At 53.7% G+C, this 23,802-nt stretch overlaps 1 protein-coding gene across 1 annotated transcript in view; it reads left to right on the top strand.

Moving 5' to 3' along the window:
* Positions 1-23,802, top strand: part of LOC142258644 (perilipin-2-like) — an 86,496-nt gene that overhangs the window by 1,200 nt on the left and 61,494 nt on the right. The window contains exons 2-5 of the mRNA XM_075331281.1: positions 127-173; positions 2,592-2,790; positions 18,910-18,992; positions 19,192-19,453. Coding sequence (XP_075187396.1) covers positions 147-173; positions 2,592-2,790; positions 18,910-18,992; positions 19,192-19,453 — 571 coding nt within the window. The 5' untranslated portion in view covers positions 127-146. The remainder of the gene's footprint in view (positions 1-126; positions 174-2,591; positions 2,791-18,909; positions 18,993-19,191; positions 19,454-23,802) is intronic.

The raw sequence follows: 23,802 nt of genomic DNA, 5'->3' as shown, positions 1-23,802 counted from the left end.
TGCTTTACACTAGTTCGCTTTTGTAATCTTCGGCCATGTTATTACCCGGCTGGTCTAGACACAGGGGTGACCGCTCTTTAGATTTACATCTCTTCACACTTTTTGGTATTTGTTTTTTCTCTGCAGTTACATAATTTATAAAGGAAATGGCTGAGGGGGAAGAAAACCAGAATGTAAGCAGCACCGCTACCTATCCATCTGTCTATCCACCTCTCCCTCTCTCTAGCTCGCCCTCTCTCTAGCTGGCTATCCCACCTTCTCTCTGGCTGGCTAGCTCGCCCTCCCCCTAGCTTACCCTCCCTCTCTCTAGCTCACCCTCTCTCTAGCTCGCCCTCTCTCTAGCTCGCCCTCTCTCTAGCTCGCCCACACTCTCTCTAGCTGGCTAGCCCACCCTCTCTCTAGCTGGCTAGCTCGCCCTCTCACTAGCTAGCTTGCCATCTTTCTAATTAGCTGGCTAGCCCACCCTCTCTCTAGCTGGCTAGCCCACCCTCTCTCTAGTTGTCTAGCCCACCTTCTCTCTAGCTAGCTAGCTCGCCCTCTCTCTAGCTGGATAGCTAGCCCTCTCTCTAGCTTGCCTGCCCTCTATCTAGCTGGCTAGCTTGCCCTCTCTCTAGCTGGCTAGCCCGCCCTCTCTCTAGCTGGCTTGCTCGCCCTCTCTCTATCTGGCTAGCCCACCTTCTCTCTAGCTAGTTAACTCGCCCTCTCTCTAACTGGTTAGCTCGCCCTCTCTCTTGCTGGCTAGCTCGCCCTTTCTCTAGCTGGCTAGCTCGCAATCTCTCTAGCTCACCCACCCTTTCTCTAGCTGGCTAGCTCGCCCTCTCTCTAGCTGGCTAGCTAGCCCTCTCTCTAGCTAGCTAGCCTGCCCTTTCTCTAGCTGGCTAGCTTGCCCTCTCTCTAGCTGGCCAGCTCGCCCTCACTCTAGTTCACCCACCCTCTCTCTAGCTGGCTAGCTCGCCCTGTCTCTAGCTCGCCCTCTCTCTTGCTCGCCCGCCCTGTCTCTATCTGGCTAGCCCGCCCTGTCTCTATCTGGCTAGCTCGCCCTCTCTCTAGCTGGCTAGCTCGCCCTCTCTCTAGCTGGCTAGCCCGCCCTCTCTCTAGTTCGCCCGCCCTCTCTCTAGCTGGCTAGCTCGCCCTCTCTCTAGCTCGCCCGCCCTCTCTCTAGCCGGCTAGCTCGCCCTCTCTCTAGCTGGCTAGCTCGCCCTCTCTCTAGCTCGCCCGCCCTCTCTCTAGCTGGCTAGCTCGCCCTCTCTCTTGCTCGCCCACCCTCTCTCTAGCTGGCTAGCTCGCCCTGTCTCTAGCTAGCCCGCCCTGTCTCTAGCTAGCCCACCCTGTCTCTAGCTTGCCCTCCCTATCTCTAGCTTGCCCTCCCTGTCTCTAGCTAGCCCTCTCTCTAGCTAGCCCGCCCTGTCTCTAGCCCGCCCTGTCTCTTGCTAGCCTGCCCTGACTCTAGCTAGCCCTCTCTCTAGCTAGTCCGCCCTCTCTCTAGCTAGCCCGCCCTCTCTCTAGCTAGCCCGCCCTCTCTCTAGCTAGCCCGCCCTCTCTCTAGCTAGCCCACCCTGTCTCTAGCTTGCCCTCCTTGTCTCTAGCCCGCCCTCTCTCTAGCTAGCCTGCCCTGTCTCTAGCTCGCCCTCTCTCTAGCTAGCCCGCCCTGACTCTAGCTAGCCCTCTCTCTAGCTATCCCGCCCTGTCTCTAGCCCGCCCTGTCTCTAGCTAGCCCGCCCTCTCTCTAGCTAGCCCGCCCTCTCTCTAGCTAGCCCGCCCTGTCTCTAGCTAGCCCGCCCTGTCTCTAGCTAGCCCTCTCTCTAGCTAGCCCGCCCTGTCTCTAGCTAGCCCGCCCTGTCTCTAGTTCGCCCTCTCTCTAGCTAGCCCGCCCTGTCTCTTGCTAGCCCGCCCTGACTCTAGCTAGCCCTCTCTCTAGCTAGCCCGCCCTGTCTCTAGCCCGCCCTGTCTCTAGCTAGCCCGCCCTGTCTCTAGCTAGCCCGCCCTCTCTCTAGCTAGCCCGCCCTCTCTCTAGCTAGCCCGCCCTCTCTCTAGCTAGCCCACCCTGTCTCTAGCTTGCCCTCCCTGTCTCTAGCCCGCCCTCTCTCTAGCTAGCCTGCCCTGTCTCTAGCTCGCCCTCTCTCTAGCTAGCCCTCTCTCTAGCTAGCCCGCCCTGTCTCTTGCTAGCCCGCCCTGACTCTAGCTAGCCCTCTCTCTAGCTAGCCCGCCCTGTCTCTAGCCCGCCCTCTCTCTAGCTAGCCCGCCCTCTCTCTAGCTAGCCCGCCCTGTCTCTAGCTAGCCCGCCCTCTCTCTAGCTCATTCGCCCTCTCTCTAGCTAGCCCGCCCTCTCTCTAGCTCACCCTCTCTCTATCTAGCCCGCCCTGTCTCTAGCTAGCCCGCCCTGTCTCTAGCTAGCCCTCTCTCTAGCTAGCCCGCCCTGTCTCTAGCTAGCCCGCCCTCTCTCTAGCTAGCCCGTCCTGTCTCTAGCCCGCCCTCTCTCTAGCTAGCCCGCCCTGTCTCTAGCCCGCCCTCTCTCTAGCTAGCCCGTCCTGTCTCTAGCTAGCAAGCCTGACCTCTCTCTATCCCTCTCACATTCGTGTGTTGTTCTGTAGATGGGTGTGGTGCTGCTGGTCGCTCGCTTGCCCTTCGTCCGCTCCGCCGCTCAGATCCTGTGCTTTGTATACCGGGATGTGAAGTCTCGGCACCCGCTGGTGGAGCGCGCCTGTGAAGTGTCGGAGAAAGGGGTGCTGGCAGTGAGTGGAGCGGCCGCTCTCAGGGCGTCTCCCATTTTGAAGCTTGTGGAACCTGAGCGTAAGTCTGGAGTATGATCTGTGATGTGGGGCTATTGGTTTCACATGTGGTGGCGGCGGTGGCGGTGGCACGACTGTCCAGCTGGAGCTAATACTGGGTGGTTTTGGGATTGGATCAGCAGCCGGCACCTTCCTGGCTGTAATGTCTGCGATAGCGAACCTGCAGGCTACACTGTGTCGGCAGGAGGAATACGGCAGCACAGGCCGTGACGGAGACCTCATAATGGACACAGAGCAGAACCTCCGGGACACCCGGCCCAAGATCAGACGGAAACTACTACAGCCCCGGAGACCAGACCTAACAGTGCCGCTGTTACACGGCTGCCTACCAGTACTACAGGGGGCACCAGAGTGACCACCAGGACATAGAGCGGTGATATCACTGTATATACATCACTATAGGGATCAGTACTACCCCAGATCACCAGGACATAGAGCGGTGATATCACTGTATATACATCACTATAGGGATCAGTACTACCCCAGACCACCAGGACATAGAGCGGTGATATCACTGTATATACATCACTATAGGGATCAGTACTACCCCAGATCACCAGGGCATAGAGCGGTGATATCACTGTATATACATCACTATAGTGATCAGTACTACCCCAGATCACCAGGGCATAGAGCGGTGATATCACTGTATATACATCACTATAGGGATCAGTACTACCCCAGATCACCAGGACATAGAGCGGTGATATCACTGTATATACATCACTATAGGGATCAGTACTACCCCAGATCACCAGGACATAGAGCGGTGATATCACTGTATATACATCACTATAGGGATCAGTACTACCCCCAGATCACCAGGACATAGAGCGGTGATATCACTGTATATACATCACTATAGGGATCAGTACTACCCCAGATCACCAGGACATAGAGCGGTGATATCACTGTATATACATCACTATAGGGATCAGTACTACCCCAGATCACCAGGACATAGAGCGGTGATATCACTGTATATACATCACTATAGGGATCAGTACTACCCCAGATCACCAGGACATAGAGCGGTGATATCACTGTATATACATCACTATAGGGATCAGTACTACCCCAGATCACCAGGGCATAGAGCGGTGATATCACTGTATATACATCACTATAGGGATCAGTACTACCCCAGATCACCAGGACATAGAGCGGTGATATCACTGTATATACATCACTATAGTGATCAGTACTACCCCAGATCACCAGGGCATAGAGCGGTGATATCACTGTATATACATCACTATAGGGATCAGTACTACCCCAGATCACCAGGACATAGAGCGGTGATATCACTGTATATACATCACTATAGTGATCAGTACTACCCCAGATCACCAGGGCATAGAGCGGTGATATCACTGTATATACATCACTATAGGGATCAGTACTACCCCAGATCACCAGGACATAGAGCGGTGATATCACTGTATATACATCACTATAGTGATCAGTACTACCCCAGATCACCAGGGCATAGAGCGGTGATATCACTGTATATACATCACTGTATATACATCACTATAGGGATCAGTACTATCCCAGATCACCAGGACATAGAGCGGTGATATCACTGTATATACATCACTATAGTGATCAGTACTACCCCCAGACCACCAGGACATAGAGCGGTGATATCACTGTATATACATCACTATAGGGATCAGTACTACCCCAGATCACCAGGGCATAGAGCGGTGATATCACTGTATATACATACATCACTATAGGGATCAGTACTACCCCAGATCACCAGGGCATAGAGCGGTGATATCACTGTATATACATCACTATAGTGATCAGTACTACCCCCAGACCACCAGGACATAGAGCGGTGATATCACTGTATATACATCACTATAGGGATCAGTACTACCCCCAGATCACCAGGACATAGAGCGGTGATATCACTGTATATACATCACTATAGTGATCAGTACTACCCCAGACCACCAGGACATAGAGCGGTGATATCACTGTATATACATCACTATAGGGATCAGTACTACCCCCAGACCACCAGGACATAGAGCGGTGATATCACTGTATATACATCACTATAGGGATCAGTACTACCCCCAGACCACCAGGACATAGAGCGGTGATATCACTGTATATACATCACTATAGGGATCAGTACTACCCCCAGATCACCAGGACATAGAGCGGTGATATCACTGTATATACATCACTATAGTGATCAGTACTACCCCAGACCACCAGGACATAGAGCGGTGATATCACTGTATATACATCACTATAGGGATCAGTACTACCCCCAGACCACCAGGACATAGAGCGGTGATATCACTGTATATACATCACTATAGGGATCAGTACTACCCCCAGATCACCAGGACATAGAGCGGTGATATCACTGTATATACATCACTATAGTGATCAGTACTACCCCCAGACCACCAGGACATAGAGCGGTGATATCACTGTATATACATCACTATAGTGATCAGTACTACCCCAGACCACCAGGACATAGAGCGGTGATATCACTGTATATACATCACTATAGTGATCAGTACTACCCCCAGACCACCAGGACATAGAGCGGTGATATCACTGTATATACATCACTATAGGGATCAGTACTACCCCCAGACCACCAGGACATAGAGCGGTGATATCACTGTATATACATCACTGGTGAGAGGTCACTATAGTGATCAGTACTACCCCAGACCACCAGGACATAGAGCGGTGATATCACTGTATATACATCACTATAGGGATCAGTACTACCCCCAGACCACCAGGACATAGAGCGGTGATATCACTGTGTATACATCACTATAGGGATCAGTACTACCCTCAGATCACCAGGACATAGAGCGGTGATATCACTGTATATACATCACTATAGTGATCAGTACTACCCCCAGACCACCGGGACATAGAGCGGTGATATCACTGTATGTACATCACTATAGGGATCAGTGCTATCCCCAGATCACCAGGACATAGAGCGGTGATATCACTGTATATACATCACTGTATATACATCACTATAGGGATCGGTACTACCCCAGATCACCAGGACATAGAGCGGTGATATCACTGTATATACATCACTATAGGGATCAGTGCTATCCCCAGATCACCAGGGCATAGAGCGGTGATATCACTGTATATACATCACTGTATATACATCACTATAGGGATCGGTACTACCCCAGATCACCAGGACATAGAGCGGTGATATCACTGTATATACATCACTATAGGGATTAGTGCTACCCCCAGATCACCAGGACATAGAGCGGTGATATCACTGTATATACATCACTGGTGAGAGGTCACTATAGTGATCATTACTACCCCAGATCACCAGGACATAGAGCGGTGATATCACTGTATATACATCACTATAGTGATCAGTACTACCCCCAGATCACCAGGACATAGAGCGGTGATATCACTGTATATACATCACTATAGGGATCAGTACTACCCCCAGATCACCAGGACATAGAGCGGTGATATCACTGTATATACATCACTATAGGGATCGGTACTACCCCAGATCACCAGGACATAGAGCGGTGATATCACTATATATACATCACTATAGGGATCAGTGCTACCCCTAGATCACCAGGACATAGAGCGGAGATATCACTATATATACATCACTATAGGGATCAGTGCTACCCCCAGATCACCAGGGCATAGAGCGGTGATATCACTGTATATACATCACTATAGTGATCAGTGCTACCCCCAGATCACCAGGGCATAGAGCGGTGATATCACTGTATATACATCACTATAGGGATTAGTGCTACCCCCAGATCACCAGGACATAGAGCGGTGATATCACTGTATATACATCACTGGTGAGAGGTCACTATAGTGATCATTACTACCCCAGATCACCAGGACATAGAGCGGTGATATCACTGTATATACATCACTATAGTGATCAGTACTACCCCCAGATCACCAGGACATAGAGCGGTGATATCACTGTATATACATCACTATAGGGATCAGTACTACCCCCAGATCACCAGGACATAGAGCGGTGATATCACTGTATATACATCACTATAGGGATCGGTACTACCCCAGATCACCAGGACATAGAGCGGTGATATCACTATATATACATCACTATAGGGATCAGTGCTACCCCTAGATCACCAGGACATAGAGCGGAGATATCACTATATATACATCACTATAGGGATCAGTGCTACCCCCAGATCACCAGGGCATAGAGCGGTGATATCACTGTATATACATCACTATAGTGATCAGTGCTACCCCCAGATCACCAGGACATAGAGCGGTGATATCACTATATATATACATCACTATAGGGATCAGTGCTACCCCCAGATCACCAGGACATAGAGCGGTGATATCACTGTATATACATCACTATAGGTATCAGTGCTACCCCCAGATCACCAGGGCATAGAGCAGTGATATCACTGTATATACATCACTATAGGGATCAGTGCTACCCCCAGATCACCAGGGCATAGAGCGGTGATATCACTGTATATACATCACTATAGGGATCGGTACTACCCCCAGATCACCAGGACATAGAGCGGTGATATCACTGTATATACATCACTATAGGGATCAGTGCTACCCCCAGATCACCAGGACATAGAGCGGTGATATCACTGTATATACATCACTATAGGGATCGGTACTACCCCAGACCACCAGGACATAGAGCGGTGATATCACTGTATATACATCACTATAGTGATCAGTACTACCCCAGACCACCAGGACATAGAGCGGTGATATCACTGTATATACATCACTATAGGGATCAGTACTACCCCCAGACCACCAGGGCATAGAGCGGTGATATCACTGTATATACATCACTATAGGGATCAGTGCTACCCCCAGATCACCAGGGCATAGAGCGGTGATATCACTGTATATACATCACTATAGGGATCAGTGCTACCCCCAGATCACCAGGGCATAGAGCGGTGATATCACTGTATATACATCACTATAGGGATCAGTGCTACCCCCAGATCACCAGGGCATAGAGCGGTGATATCACTATATATACATCAATATAGGGATCAGTACTACCCCCAGATCACCAGGGCATAGAGCAGTGATATCACTGTATATACATCACTATAGGGATCAGTACTACCCCCAGATCACCATGGCATAGAGCGGTGATATCACTGTATATACATCACTATAGGGATCAGTACTACCCCCAGATCACCAGGACATAGAGCGGTGATATCACTGTATATACATCACTATAGGGATCAGTACTACCCCCAGATCACCAGGACATAGAGCGGTGATATCACTGTATATACATCACTATAGGGATCAGTACTACCCCCAGATCACCAGGGCATAGAGCGGTGATATCACTGTATATACATCACTATAGGGATCAGTACTACCCCCAGATCACCAGGGCATAGAGCGGTGCTATCACTGTATATACATCAATATAGGGATCAGTACTACCCCCAGATCACCAGGGCATAGAGCGGTGATATCACTATATATACATCAATATAGGGATCAGTACTACCCCCAGATCACCAGGGCATAGAGCAGTGATATCACTGTATATACATCACTATAGGGATCAGTACTACCCCCAGATCACCAGGACATAGAGCGGTGATATCACTGTATATACATCACTGGTGAGAGGTCACTATAGGGATCAGTGCTACCCCCAGATCACCAGGGCATAGAGCGGTGATATCACTGTATATACATCACTATAGGGATCAGTACTATCCCCAGATCACCAGGGCATAGAGCGGTGATATCACTGTATATACATCACTATAGGGATCAGTACTACCCCCAGATCACCAGGGCATAGAGCGGTGATATCACTGTATATACATCACTATAGGGATCAGTACTACCCCCAGATCACCAGGGCATAGAGCGGTGATATCACTGTATATACATCACTATAGGGATCAGTACTACCCCCAGATCACCAGGACATAGAGCGGTGATATCACTGTATATACATCACTATAGGGATCGGTACTACCCCAGATCACCAGGACATAGAGTGGTGATATCACTGTATATACATCACTATAGGGATCAGTACTACCCCCAGATCACCAGGACATAGAGCGGTGATATCACTGTATATACATCACTATAGGGATCGGTACTACCCCAGATCACCAGGACATAGAGCGGTGATATCACTGTATATACATCTCTATAGGGATCAGTACTACCCCCAGATCATCAGGGCATAGAGCGGTGATATCACTGTATATACATCACTATAGGGATCGGTACTACCCCAGATCACCAGGACATAGAGCGGTGATATCACTGTATATACATCTCTATAGGGATCAGTACTACCCCCAGATCATCAGGGCATAGAGCGGTGATATCACTGTATATACATCACTATAGGGATCGGTACTACCCCAGATCACCAGGACATAGAGCGGTGATATCACTGTATATACATCTCTATAGGGATCAGTACTACCCCCAGATCACCAGGATATAGAGCGGTGATATCACTTTATGTACAGTATAGACCAAACGTTTGGACACACCTTCTCATTCAAAGAGTTTTCTTTATTTTCATGACTCTGAAAATTGTAGATTCTCATTGAAGGCATCAAAACTATAAATTAACACACGTGGAATGAAATGCTTAAAACAGTGTGACACAACTGAAAATATGTCTTATATTCTAGGTTCTTCACAGTCGCCGCCTTTTGCTTTGATTACTACTTTGCACACTCTTGGCATTATCTTGATGAGCTTCAAGAGGTAGTCACCGGAAATGGTTTTCCAACAGTCCTGAAGGAGTTCCCAGAGATACTTAGCACTTGTTGGTCCTTTTGCCTTCGCTCTACGGTCCAGCTCACCCCAAACATCTCGATTGGGTTCAGGTCTGGTGACTGTGAAGGCCAGGTCATCTGGCGAAGCACCCATCACTCTCCTTCTTAGGCTAAGTTCACATTTCCGCTAAAATCTATCAGTCACAATCCGCTGCTCTTGTAAACAGCGGAATCCGTTTAGCGGATTCCGTTGCTCCCATAGACTTGTATGAGCAGCGGATTGTGACTGATGATGTTGCGTTGCACCCTCCGCCCGACTGATCAGTCGTGGAACGACTGACCGCCGGGCGGGGGGAACGCAGCATGTAACGTTTTTTTGAGCAGCGAGATCCGTCGGATTTCGCTGCGCATGCTCTCTGGCTCCCTGCACACGTCACCAGCTTTGGTTGGTTACCCGATATTTACCCTGGTTACGGTGCAAGGAGCCAGCGCTAAGCGGTGTAGGCCCGTAACCAAGGTAAATATCGGGTAACCAAGGTAAACATCAGGTGCTTTGCTGTTACCCAATATTTAGGCTGGTTACGTGTGCAGGGAGGCCGACACTTCCCCGCTCGGCCCCGCCCCCTCTCGCACTCCGCACATGTATGTACACACACACACACACATCTGTCCCCAGCCATGCAGACAAGCACTGCCACTGACACCCTCGTCTGGCCCCGCCCCCTGCTCGGCTCCGCCCCCTCCCGCACTTTGCATGTGCACACACACACATACATACATGCACATACACACACTCACTCACTCACAGATACACTCACCTGTCCCCAGCCATGCAGACCGCAGCACTTCCACTGACATCCTCAGCGCCTGGCCCCGCCCCCCGCTCGGCTCCGCCCCCGAACTCCGCCCCCCGCACACAACGGAATCCGACAAAGAATTCTGTTCTTTGTCATCCGTTGTACAGCGTTGAACAGCGCATCAGTCACATGCGTCAAGCGACGCATGTGACTGATACAAATCAACGGAAATGTGAACTTAGCCTAAGTCAAATAGCCCTTACCCAGCCTGGAGGTGTGTTCGCGGTCATTGTCCTGTTGAAAAATAAATGATGGTCCAACTAAACACAAACCAGATGGAATAGCACGCCGCTGCAAGATGCTGTGGTAGCCATGCTGGTTCAGTATGCCTTCAATTTTGAATAAATCCCCAACAGTGTCACCAGCAAAGCCCCCCCCACACCATCACACCTCCTCCACCATGCTTCACGGTGGGAACCAGCCATGTAGAGTCCATCCGTTCACCTTTTCTACAAAGACACGGTGGTTGGATCCAAAGATCTCAAATTTGGACTCATCAGAACAAAGCACAGATTTGCACTGGTCTAATGTCCATTCCTTGTGTCTCTTCTGCTTGTTGCCTGTCCTTAGCAGCGGTTTCCTAGCAGCTATTTTACCATGAAGGCTGCTGCACAAAGCCTCCTCTTAACAGTTGTTCTAGAGATGAGAAGGTGTGTCCAAACTTTTGGTCTGTACTGTACATCAGTGGTGAGAGGCCACTATAGTGATCTGTATTACCCCGGATCACCAGGACGTAGAGTGCTGATATCACTGTACAGTAGCATGGAAAAGTTTGGGCACCCCTGGTTATTGTGAACAGCTGCACAAGGTGAGGATGAAATGATCTGTAACAGGCCGGAAGATACAGATGACACATTTACTTTGTATTTTAAGCAAAAAAAAGGTTAATCTTTTAGATTTTTTAATTAACAAAAAAAGGTAAATGGACCGATGCAAAAGTTTGGGCACCTTGTATGGTTAGTAACTAGTAGCACCCCCTTTGGTGAGTATCACAGCTTATACACGCTTTTTGTAGCGACGAAGAGTCTTTCATTTCTTGATTGAGGGATTTTCATCCATTGTTCCTTGGATAAGTCTTCTAGTTCTGTGAAATTCCTGTTAGTCTTGCATGCACGGCTCTTCCTTGGAGACTGTGGAGACACGGGGGTCAGAGGGTGCTCTCCTGTGGAGACACGGGGGTCAGCGGGTGCTCTCCTGTGGAGACACGGAGGTCAGTGGGTGCTCTCCTGTGGAGACACGGAGGTCAGTGGGTGCTCTCCTGTGGAGACATGGGGGTCAGTGGGTGCTCTCCTGTGGAGACGCGGGGGTCAGTGGGTGCTCTCCTGTGGAGACCCGGGGGTCAGTGGGTGCTCTCCTGTGGAGACACGGGGGTCAGTGGGTGCTCTCCTGTGGAGACACGGGGGTCAGTGGGTGCTCTCCTGTGGAGACGCGGGGGTCAGTGGGTGCTCTCCTGTGGAGACACGGGGGTCAGTGGGTGCTCTCCTGTGGAGACACGGGGGTCAGTGGGTGCTCTCCTGTGGAGACACGGGGGTCAGCGGGTGCTCTCCTGTGGAGACACGGGGGTCAGCGGGTGCTCTCCTGTGGAGACACGGGGGTCAGTGGGTGCTCTCCTGTGGAGACCCGGGGGTCAGTGGGTGCTCTCCTGTGGAGACCCGGGGGTCAGTGGGTGCTCTCCTGTGGAGACACGGGGGTCAGTGGGTGCTCTCCTGTGGAGACGCGGGGGTCAGTGGGTGCTCTCCTGTGGAGACACGGAGGTCAGTGGGTGCTCTCCTGTGGAGACACGGAGGTCAGTGGGTGCTCTCCTGTGGAGACACGGAGGTCAGTGGGTGCTCTCCTGTGGAGACATGGGGGTCAGTGGGTGCTCTCCTGTGGAGACATGGGGGTCAGTGGGTGCTCTCCTGTGGAGACATGGGGGTCAGTGGGTGCTCTCCTGTGGAGACATGGGGGTCAGTGGGTGCTCTCCTGTGGAGACATGGGGGTCAGTGGGTGCTCTCCTGTGGAGACACGGGGGTCAGCGGGTGCTCTCCTGTGGAGACATGGGGGTCAGTGGGTGCTCTCCTGTGGAGACGCGGAGGTCAGTGGGTGCTCTCCTGTGGAGACATAGGGGTCAGTGGGTGCTCTCCTGTGGAGACATGGGGGTCAGTGGGTGCTCTCCTATGGAGACACTGGGGTCAGTGGGTGCTCTCCTGTGGAGACACGGGGGTCAGTGGGTGCTCTCCTGTGGAGACACGGGGGTCAGCGGGTGCTCTCCTGTGGTGACACGGAGGTCAGTGGGTGCTCTCCTGTGGAGACACGGGGGTCAGTGGGTGCTCTCCTGTGGAGACACGGAGGTCAGTGGGTGCTCTCCTATGGAGACATGGGGGTCAGTGGGTGCTCTCCTGTGGAGACCCGGGGGTCAGTGGGTGCTCTCCTGTGGAGACACGGGGATCAGTGGGTGCTCTCCTGTGGAGACACGGGGGTCAGCGGGTGCTCTCCTGTGGAGACACGGGGGTCAGCGGGTGCTCTCCTGTGGAGACACGGGGGTCAGAGGGTGCTCTCCTGTGGAGACACGGGGGTCAGCGGGTGCTCTCCTGTGGAGACACGGGGGTCAGTGGCTGCTCTCCTGTGGAGACACGGGGGTCAGCGGGTGCTCTCCTGTGGAGACACGGGGGTCAGTGGGTGCTCTCCTGTGGAGACACGGGGGTCAGTGGGTGCTCTCCTGTGGAGACACGGGGGTCAGTGGGTGCTCTCCTGTGGAGACGCGGGGGTCAGTGGGTGCTCTCCTGTGGAGACACGGGGGTCAGTGGGTGCTCTCCTGTGGAGACACGGGGGTCAGTGGGTGCTCTCCTGTGGAGACACGGGGGTCAGCGGGTGCTCTCCTGTGGAGACACGGGGGTCAGCGGGTGCTCTCCTGTGGAGACACGGGGGTCAGTGGGTGCTCTCCTGTGGAGACCCGGGGGTCAGTGGGTGCTCTCCTGTGGAGACCCGGGGGTCAGTGGGTGCTCTCCTGTGGAGACACGGGGGTCAGTGGGTGCTCTCCTGTGGAGACGCGGGGGTCAGTGGGTGCTCTCCTGTGGAGACACGGAGGTCAGTGGGTGCTCTCCTGTGGAGACACGGAGGTCAGTGGGTGCTCTCCTGTGGAGACACGGAGGTCAGTGGGTGCTCTCCTGTGGAGACATGGGGGTCAGTGGGTGCTCTCCTGTGGAGACATGGGGGTCAGTGGGTGCTCTCCTGTGGAGACATGGGGGTCAGTGGGTGCTCTCCTGTGGAGACATGGGGGTCAGTGGGTGCTCTCCTGTGGAGACATGGGGGTCAGTGGGTGCTCTCCTGTGGAGACACGGGGGTCAGCGGGTGCTCTCCTGTGGAGACATGGGGGTCAGTGGGTGCTCTCCTGTGGAGACGCGGAGGTCAGTGGGTGCTCTCCTGTGGAGACATAGGGGTCAGTGGGTGCTCTCCTGTGGAGACATGGGGGTCAGTGGGTGCTCTCCTATGGAGACACTGGGGTCAGTGGGTGCTCTCCTGTGGAGACACGGGGGTCAGTGGGTGCTCTCCTGTGGAGACACGGGGGTCAGCGGGTGCTCTCCTGTGGTGACACGGAGGTCAGTGGGTGCTCTCCTGTGGAGACACGGGGGTCAGTGGGTGCTCTCCTGTGGAGACACGGAGGTCAGTGGGTGCTCTCCTATGGAGACATGGGGGTCAGTGGGTGCTCTCCTGTGGAGACCCGGGGGTCAGTGGGTGCTCTCCTGTGGAGACACGGGGATCAGTGGGTGCTCTCCTGTGGAGACACGGGGGTCAGCGGGTGCTCTCCTGTGGAGACACGGGGGTCAGCGGGTGCTCTCCTGTGGAGACACGGGGGTCAGAGGGTGCTCTCCTGTGGAGACACGGGGGTCAGCGGGTGCTCTCCTGTGGAGACACGGGGGTCAGTGGCTGCTCTCCTGTGGAGACACGGGGGTCAGCGGGTGCTCTCCTGTGGAGACACGGGGGTCAGTGGGTGCTCTCCTGTGGAGACACGGAGGTCAGTGGGTGCTCTCCTGTGGAGACACGGGGGTCAGTGGGTGCTCTCCTGTGGAGACACGGGGGTCAGTGGGTGCTCTCCTGTGGAGACCCGGGGGTCAGTGGGTGCTCTCTGTGGAGACACGGGGGTCAGCGGGTGCTCTCCTGTGGAGACACGGGGGTCAGTGGGTGCTCTCCTGTGGAGACACGGGGGTCAGCGGGTGCTCTCCTGTGGAGACCCGGGGGTCAGTGGGTGCTCTCCTGTGGAGACCCGGGGGTCAGTGGGTGCTCTCCTGTGGAGACACGGGGGTCAGTGGGTGCTCTCCTGTGGAGACACGGGGGTCAGTGCGTGCTCTCCTGTGGAGACACGGGGGTCAGTGCGTGCTCTCCTGTGGAGACACGGGGGTCAGTGGGTGCTCTCCTGTGGAGACACGGGGGTCAGCGGGTGCTCTCCTGTGGAGACACGGGGGTCAGCGGGTGCTCTCCTGTGGAGACACGGGGGTCAGTGGGTGCTCTCCTGTGGAGACCCGGGGGTCAGCGGGTGCTCTCCTGTGGAGACACGGGAGTCAGCGGGTGCTCTCCTGTGGAGACACGGGGGTCAGTGGGTGCTCTCCTGTGGAGACACGGGGGTCAGTGGGTGCTCTCCTGTGGAGACACGGGGGTCAGCGGGTGCTCTCCTGTGGAGACACGGGGGGCAGCGGGTGCTCTCCTGTGGAGACACGGGGCTCAGTGGGTGCTCTCCTGTGGAGACATGGGGGTCAGTGGGTGCTCTCTGTGGAGACCCGGGGGTCAGCGGGTGCTCTCCTGTGGAGACACGGGGGTAAGTGGGTGCTCTCCTGTGGAGACATGGGGGTCAGTGGGTGCTTTCCTGTGGAGACACGGGGGTCAGTGGGTGCTCTCCTGTGGAGACACGGAGGTCAGTGGGTGCTCTCCTGTGGAGACATGGGGGTCAGTGGGTGCTCTCCTGTGGAGACACGGGGGTCAGTGGGTGCTCTCCTGTGGAGACACGGGGGTCAGTGGGTGCTCTCCTGTGGAGACACGGGGGTCAGTGGGTGCTCTCCTGTGGAGACACGGAGGTCAGTGGCTGCTCTCCTGTGGAGACATGGGGGTCAGCGGGTGCTCTCCTGTGGAGACACAGGGGTAAGTGGGTGCTCTCCTGTGGAGACATGGGGGTCAGTGGGTGCTTTCCTGTGGAGACACGGGGGTCAGTGGGTGCTCTCCTGTGGAGACACGGGGGTCAGTGGGTGCTCTCCTGTGGAGACACGGAGGTCAGTGGGTGCTCTCCTGTGGAGACATGGGGGTCAGTGGGTGCTCTCCTGTGGAGACACGGGGGTCAGTGAGTGCTCTCCTGTGGAGACCCGGGGGTCAGTGGGTGCTCTCCTGTGGAGACACGGGGGTCAGTGGGTGCTCTCCTGTGGAGACACGGGGGTCAGTGAGTGCTCTCCTGTGGACACACGGGGGTCAGTGGGTGCTCTCCTGTGGACACACGGGGGTCAGTGGGTGCTCTCCTGTGGAGACATGGGGGTCAGTGGGTGCTCTCCTGTGGAGACACGGGGGTCAGTGGGTGCTCTCCTGTGGAGATACGGGGGTCAGTGGGTGCTCTCCTGTGGAGACACGGGGGTCAGTGAGTGCTCTCCTGTGGACACACGGAGGTCAGTGGGTGCTCTCCTGTGGAGACATGGGGGTCAGTGGGTGCTCTCCTGTGGAGACATGGGGGTCAGTGGGTGCTCTCCTGTGGAGACACGGGGGTCAGTGGGTGCTCTTGTCCGCTGATCCGGCCGTCTTTAGAAAGACAGCATGACCTAGGGCTCATCCCAACTGACCGCCGGCCTCCTTACCTGTGGGCGGAACACTACTCAGACAACACAGGGTGAGGGAATCACAATATTAAGGCTTTATTGGATCCCCAAACAATTAACAGCACATAACACATAACCAGCAAAACCACAGAATGTAACCGGCAACAGTTTCTCCCCCTTCCGCTGCTCACCAGGGATTAGAATGTCCATGCCTCAGATGTTCCAGGGCTACTCACTCCAGTCCAGCAGCACCCCGCTTTCGGCGGGCACCCACCGAGAATGGAATAGCGCCAGATTTAGGAGGCTGTCTGAGGACCACAAAGCCTGTAGCCAGGTGACCAAATTGTCCCAACCTGGGTTTCTTCCTTGGGTAGTCCTTGATATCTCAGCCGAATCCTTGCATTCGATGCTGAAGTCCATGTAGTGTTATAATCCAGGTTTGGTTATGGCTTGCCAATCGGATCCGCAGGTCCTAGATTGGTATCAATTAGCAAGAGTCTCCCCGGGCAATGGACAGTCCTTCTTATATAGCTCTCCATTCAGACCATTGGGGTCTTCACGATTGGTGGATAAGACTGGGCTCTTATTGGCTAGATTTAAAGCCATATTCAAATATCCAGAGACAGGATAGACAGGTAAGTTACATCACATCTAGCAATTCACTTAGTAATACAATGGAAGGTTCGCATAATTGATTTATCTGGGTGTCTGACCTTCCTTAGCCAAGGCAATTACATGAGTCAACAAGAGTCTTGTAAAAACAATGAGGGACTTATCCCCTGTTTATAAACAAACTATCTTCATGTCTGGCTGAATTTTAAGAAATTTAACCACTGCTGGGCACTGAGTGTCCATGTCGTCACAGAGACGTCTTCCAGTTCTGTGAGAATCCTGGCTCATATTGCACGCACTGCTCTTCCTTGTAGACGTCTTCCAGTTCTGTGAGATTCCTGCCTCATCTTGCATGCACTGCTCGTCCATGGAGACATCTTCCAGTTCTGTGAGATTCTTGGCTCGTCTTGCATGCATTATTCTTCCTTGAATAAGTCTTCCAGTTCTGTGAAATTCTTGGCTCGTCTTGCATGCAATGGTCTTCCTTGGATACGTATTCCAGTTCTGTGAGATTCCTGGCTCGTCTTGCATGCACTGCTCTTCCTTGGAGATGTCTTCCAGTTCTGTGAGATTCCTGGCTCATATTGCATGCACTGCTCTTCCATGGAAACATATTCCAGTTCTGTGAGATTCCTGGCTCGTCTTGCATGCACTGCTCTTCCTTGGAGATGTCTTCCAGTTCTGTGAGATTCTTGGCTCATCTTGCATGCATTATTCTTCCTTGGATAAGTCTTCCAGTTCTGTGAGATTCCTGTGTCGTCTTCCAGTTCTGTGAGATTCCTGCCTCACCTTGCATGCACTGCTCTTCCTTGTAGACGTCTTACAGTTCTGTGAGATTCCTGGCTCGTCTTGCATGCACTGCTCTTCCTTGGAGACATCTACCAGTTCTGTGAGATTCTTGGCTCGTCTTGCATGCACTGCTCTTCCATGAAGACGTCTTCCAGTTCTGTGAGATTCCTGGTTCATCTTGCATGCATTGCTCTTCCTTGGAGATGTCTTCCAGTTCTGTGAGATTCCTGCCTCATCTTGCATGCACTGCTCTTTTGAGGTCAAGCCACAGATTTTCAATGATGTTCAGATCAGGGGACTGTGAGGGACATCGTAAAACCTTCAATTTGTGCCTTTTAATGTTATGTAATCACTGTAATGTGGATTTTGCCGTGTGTAGCCATTTGTACAAGCGATCCTCTTTTCTCCATTTTTCACCTCTTTTCTCCTCTTTTCTCCTCTCTTCTCCTCTCTTTTCTACTCTTTTCTCCTCTTTTCTCCTCTCTTCTCCTCTCTTTTCTACTCTTTTCTCCTCTCTTCTCCTCTCTTCTCTTTTCTACTCTTTTCTCCTCTCTTCTCCTCTCTTCTCTTTTCTACTCTTTTCTCCTCTCTTCTCCTCTCTTCTCTTTTCTACTCTTTTCTCCTCTCTTTTCTTTTCTACTCTTTTCTCCTCTCTTCTCTTTTCTCCTCTCTTCTCCTCTCTTTTCTTTTCTACTCTTTTCTACTCTTTTCTCCTCTCTTCTCTTTTCTCCTCTCTTCTCTTTCCTCCCCTTTTCTCCTCTTCAGATTTTTTACAGATAGTGTCATATTTGCATGAAGAATTTGTTGAAATTTCATTGAATCCATTCTTCCCTCCACCCATAAAATGTTGCCTTTGCCATTGGCTGCAACACAACCCCAAAGCATGATTGGTCCACCCCATGGTTAATGGTTGGCGAGATGTTCTTTTCCTGAAATTCTGTGCCCTTTTTTCTCCACACACCTTAGATTATTTTGGCATGAGTTCTATTTTAACCTCATCGGTCCTCAGGACTTGTTTGCAGAATCCATCAGGCTTGTTTAGATGTTGTTTTGCAGACGTCTGACGCTGAATTGTATAGGTTGTGAGGAGGAGAGGTTTTATTGTGATGACTCAACTTGCTTAACAGTTCACAATAACACTAGGGGTGCCCAAACTTTTGCATATCATTGTATATACATCACTGCTGAGAGGTCACTAACGACACGTCACCCATTCTTTATGTAGGGTTGGGGTGTTACATTGCGCCTCATTGAGTATTGTTTTTTTTCTGCTTAGTTGCGTTGATAAATGGCGCTGCGTTACGTGTAATGGATGAGCTGGAGGTTCGTCTCCCGGTGCTTCACCGACCAGCGGATGAGGTAACGTCCCCCTGTCATTAGTATTTTACTCTGTATAATCATGCTGTATACTTCTATGTGATGATATATAGCTTCTGTCTGTAGATCTCACTATGGTCGCTGCGTCTCAGCGGCGCCCCCTGTAAATAATATATATGTGCAGCAATTGTCGGCCTAACCTGTACATGTCGTCTTCTGATCTCATGGCTTCATATTATAGGTGGCGGCAGATATTCACCTCAGGCTGGTGATGGGTGTGAGCGCGGTCAGGACGCGGGCGCTGGGCCGGGCACAGGACGTGATCAACCGGACCCAGACAATCGTCACAGAGGTCTATGAAGCCACTTCTTTAGGTGTGCTCTCTTTGGGGGCCATCGGGGCCCGGGAGATGGTGAGACTGGGAGCCGAACTGGCTGTGACCCGTGCAGAGGAACTGGTGGACCTGTACCTCCCGAAGGAAGACGAGGAAGGAGACCAACGGGGTAAGAAGCATGTCTGTGCACGGGAAGTACATATGCCAATATCACAGAGGACGAGGACTTCAAAGTAGTCACCCGAAAAGTCAGTGTAGACTCTTTAACGAGTATTACCAGATGACTTAGGATAAAAGCCAACCAGACACTCTGTAAACACGTGTTTCTGGGTGTTTACCCCTCATCAGAGCAAAGCAAGAGGTCTGGTTAGACTGGATGAGAGGCCTCTGACGAGACATAAGAGGGAACATCTCTCCCTGGGCTTCTTAAAGGATCTTTTAGGATTGCTGCCCCAATTAAAAGCACTAGAGTTCAAGCCCTCCACTTCTCTGAAGGTACAATTTGTATATATAATTTCCCAGAGGAGCACTGTATGGCATATAAATCTCCTTACATCGGCTCCTTAAAGGGGTGGTTCACCCATATTTTTTATTGTCTAGATCGATATTATATTGAGAAACAATGTTTCTCTCAAATACCTTGTGTTGTCAATACTGCCTGTGAGAGGCGCTATTGCAGACCGCTGCTCCCCGTCCAGTGACGTACCCGTCCAATGCTGCCTCGTCACATCCGTGCAGCCGGCTGCATTCTGAGCCCATCAGCTCCCTGCTCCTCCTCCATCCTCCCTCACAGCACGTCTCTTGCTTGCAGCGTTTTGCGAGGAGGGAGGAGGGAGCAGGAGACGCGCCGTGCTGTGCTAGGAGGGAGGAGGGAGCAGGAGACGCGCTGTGCGAGGAGGGAGGAGGGAGCAGGAGACGCGCTGTGCGAGGAGGGAGGAGGGAGCAGGAGACGTGCCGTGCTGTGCGAGGAGGGAGGAGGGAGCAGGAGACGCGCCGTGCTGTGCGAGGAGGAAGGAGGGAGGAGGGAGCAGGAGACGCGCCGTGCTGTGCGAGGAGGGAGCAGGAGACGCGCCGTGCTGTGCTAGGAGGGAGCAGGAGACGCGCCGTGCTGTGCTAGGAGGGAGGAGGGAGCAGGAGACGCGCTGTGCTGTGCGAGGAGGGAGGAGGGAGCAGGAGACGCGCTGTGCTGTGCGAGGAGGGAGGAGGGAGCAGGAGACGCGCTGTGCTGTGCGAGGAGGGAGGAGGGAGCAGGAGACGCGCTGTGCTGTGCGAGGAGGGAGCAGGAGACGCGCTGTGCTGTGCGAGGAGGGAGCAGGAGACGCGCCGTGCTGTGCGAGGAGGGAGGAGGGAGCAGGAGACGCGCCGTGCTGTGCGAGGAGGGAGGAGGGAGCAGGAGACGCGCCGTGCTGTGCGAGGAGGAAGGAGGGAGGAGGGAGCAGGAGACGCGCTGTGCGAGGAGGGAGGAGGGAGCAGGAGACACGCCGTGCTGTGCGAGGAGGGAGGAGGGAGCAGGAGACGCGCCGTGCTGTGCGAGGAGGGAGCAGGAGATGCACCGTGCTGTGCGAGGAGGGAGGAGGGAGGAGGGAGGAGGGAGCAGGAGACGCGCCGTGCTGTGCGAGGAGGGAGCAGGAGACGCACCGTGCTGTGCGAGGAGGGAGGAGGGAGCAGGAGACGCGCCGTGCTGTGCTAGGAGGGAGGAGGGAGCAGGAGACGCGCCGTTCTGTGCTAGGAGGGAGGAGGAAATGCGCCGTGCTCGGAGGGGGGAGCAGGAGACGCGCTGTGCTAGGAGGGAGGAGGGAGCAGGAGACGTGCCGTGCTGTGCGAGGAGGGAGGAGGGAGCAGGAGACGCGCCGTGCTGTGCGAGGAGGGAGGAGGGAGGGGGGAGCAGGAGACGCGCCGTGCTGTGCTAGGAGGGAGCAGGAGACGCGCCGTGCTGTGCGAGGAGGGAGGAGGGAGCAGGAGACTCGCCGTGCTGTGCGAGGAGGGAGCAGGAGACGCACCGTGCTGTGCGAGGAGGGAGCAGGAGACGCGCCGTGCTGTGCGAGGAGGGAGCAGGAGACGCGCCGTGCTGTGCGAGGAGGGAGCAGGAGACGCACCGTGCTGTGCGAGGAGGGAGGAGGGAGCAGGAGACGCGCCGTGCTGTGCGAGGAGGGAGCAGGAGACGCACCGTGCTGTGCGAGGAGGGAGGAGGGAGCAGGAGACGCGCCGTTCTGTGCTAGGAGGGAGGAGGAGATGCGCCGTGCTCGGAGGGGGGAGCAGGAGACGCGCTGTGCTAGGAGGGAGGAGGGAGCAGGAGACGCGCCGTGCTGTGCGAGGAGGGAGGAGGGAGCAGGAGACGCGCCGTGCTGTGCGAGGAGGGAGGGGGGAACAGGAGATGCGCCGTGCTGTGCTAGGAGGGAGCAGGAGACGCGCCGTGCTGTGCGAGGAGGGAGGAGGAGATGCGCCGTGCTCGGAGGGGGGAGCAGGAGACGCGCTGTGCTGTGCGAGGAGGGAGGGGGGAGCAGGAGACGCGCCGTGCTGTGCGAGGAGGGAGGAGGGAGGGGGGAGCAGGAGACGCGCCGTGCTCGGAGGGGGGAGCAGGAGACGCGCTGTGCTAGGAGGGAGGAGGGAGCAAATGGGCTGTGACAGCAGTGAAACATCGCTCACAGCTCAGAATCTGGAAGACTGTAGCCGGCTGCACGGATGTGACGAGGCAGCATTGGACGGGTACGTCACTGGACGGGGAGCAGCGGTCTGCAATAGCGCCTCTCACAGGCAGTATTGACAACACAAGGTATTTGAGAGAAACATTGTTTCTCAATATAATATCGATCTAGACAATAAAAAATATGGGTGAACCACCCCTTTAATCCTATTGTGTGCTACTGTCTGCTGAGGTGATGTTACTAGGTGCAGTCCCCAGTCATGTCCAGCAGGTGGCGATAAACTCATACTGCTCATACAGGCTGTGACTAAGGCCACATTCACACGACTGTTTTTGCTGTCCTGTTTTTCCACGGAGGCATTCGCGTGACATCCGCATCCGTTCCATTCCGTATACAGTCTGTGTGCGGACCGCAAAAAAAACGGAAGGAGGTTTACATACAGTCAAAAGCTGGAAAGATAGCTAGATAGATAGATAATAGAGAGACATATATAATGTCCCACTCCCCAGCATTGTGTAATCTTGCACTCTTTGGTGCCTTTCATGTGGCAGTAAATGGTGCCTAGCCTTGTATTTCGCCAAAAAAGAAATAAATCATTTAAAAAACCGACATTGGGTCCCCCCATCTTTTGTAGCCAGCTCGGGTAAAGCAGGCGGCTGCAGCCTGCAGACCACAGCTGGCAGCTTCACCTTGGCTGGTAATCCATAACAGAGGGCACCCCACACTGTTATTTTAAATTAAATAATTTAAAACAAAAAGGTGGGGACCCCCCAAATTGGATCACCATCCAAGGTAAAGCGGACAGCTGTGGTCTGGTATTCTCAGACTAGGGAGGTCCACAGTTATTGGACCCTCCCTAGCCTAAAAATAGCAGGCCACAGCCGCCCCAGAAGTGGTGCACCTATTAGATGCACCAATCCTGGCGCTTCGCCCCAGCTCATCTCGTTGCCCTGGTGTTGTGGCAAACGGGGTAATATATGGGGTTGATACCAGCTGTTTAATGTTACCTGGCATCAAGCCCTGGGGTTAGTGATGTCACGCGTCTATTAGATACCCAACATCACCAACCCAGTCAGTAATTAAAAAAAAAATAGATGACAAATATTTATTTGAAAAAACACTCCCCAACACATTCCCTCCTTCACCAATTTATTGGAAAGAAAAACAAATCCGGGTCCGGCATAACCCAATAAGGGGGCAACACAATGATCCATAATCACTGTCCCAGTCAATGAAGAACAGAAGGTTCCCCATTGGCTGGGAGAGCAGTGCAGTGACCTGAGCTAACGTCATGAGGTCAGCCCAGATCACTGCAGGGGATGACAAGTGCTGACGTCAGAAGTGCAGGAGATCATCACAGCAGGTAATGACCTTTACTAACCTCCTGATGTCAGCACTCGTCATCCCCGCTGCTGCTGACACACTGCTGTGCGGGCAGATGCTGACACAGTGCAGTGCGGGCAGATGCTGACACACTGCTGTGCGGGCAGATGCTGACACACTGCTGTGCGGGCAGATGCTGACACACTGCTGTGCGGGTAGATGCTGACAGTGCTGTGCGGGCAGATGCTGACACACTGCTGTGCGGGCAGATGTTGACACTGCTGTGCGGGCAGATGCTGACACACTGCTGTGCGGGCAGATGCTGACACACTGCTGTGCGGGCAGATGCTGACACACTGCTGTGCGGGCAGATGCTGACACACTGCTGTGCGGGCAGACGCTGACACACTGCTGTGCGGGCAGATGCTGACACACTGCTGTGCGGGCAGATGCTGACACACTGCTGTGCGGGCAGATGCTGACACACTGCTGTGCGGGTAGATGCTGACAGTGCTGTGCAGGCAGATGCTGACACACTGCTGTGCGGGCA

This window comes from Anomaloglossus baeobatrachus, chromosome 12, assembly GCF_048569485.1.
Source record: "Anomaloglossus baeobatrachus isolate aAnoBae1 chromosome 12, aAnoBae1.hap1, whole genome shotgun sequence".
In the NCBI taxonomy this organism is placed as follows: domain Eukaryota; kingdom Metazoa; phylum Chordata; class Amphibia; order Anura; family Aromobatidae; genus Anomaloglossus; species Anomaloglossus baeobatrachus.
This window is presented reverse-complemented; position numbering and strand designations above follow the sequence as displayed.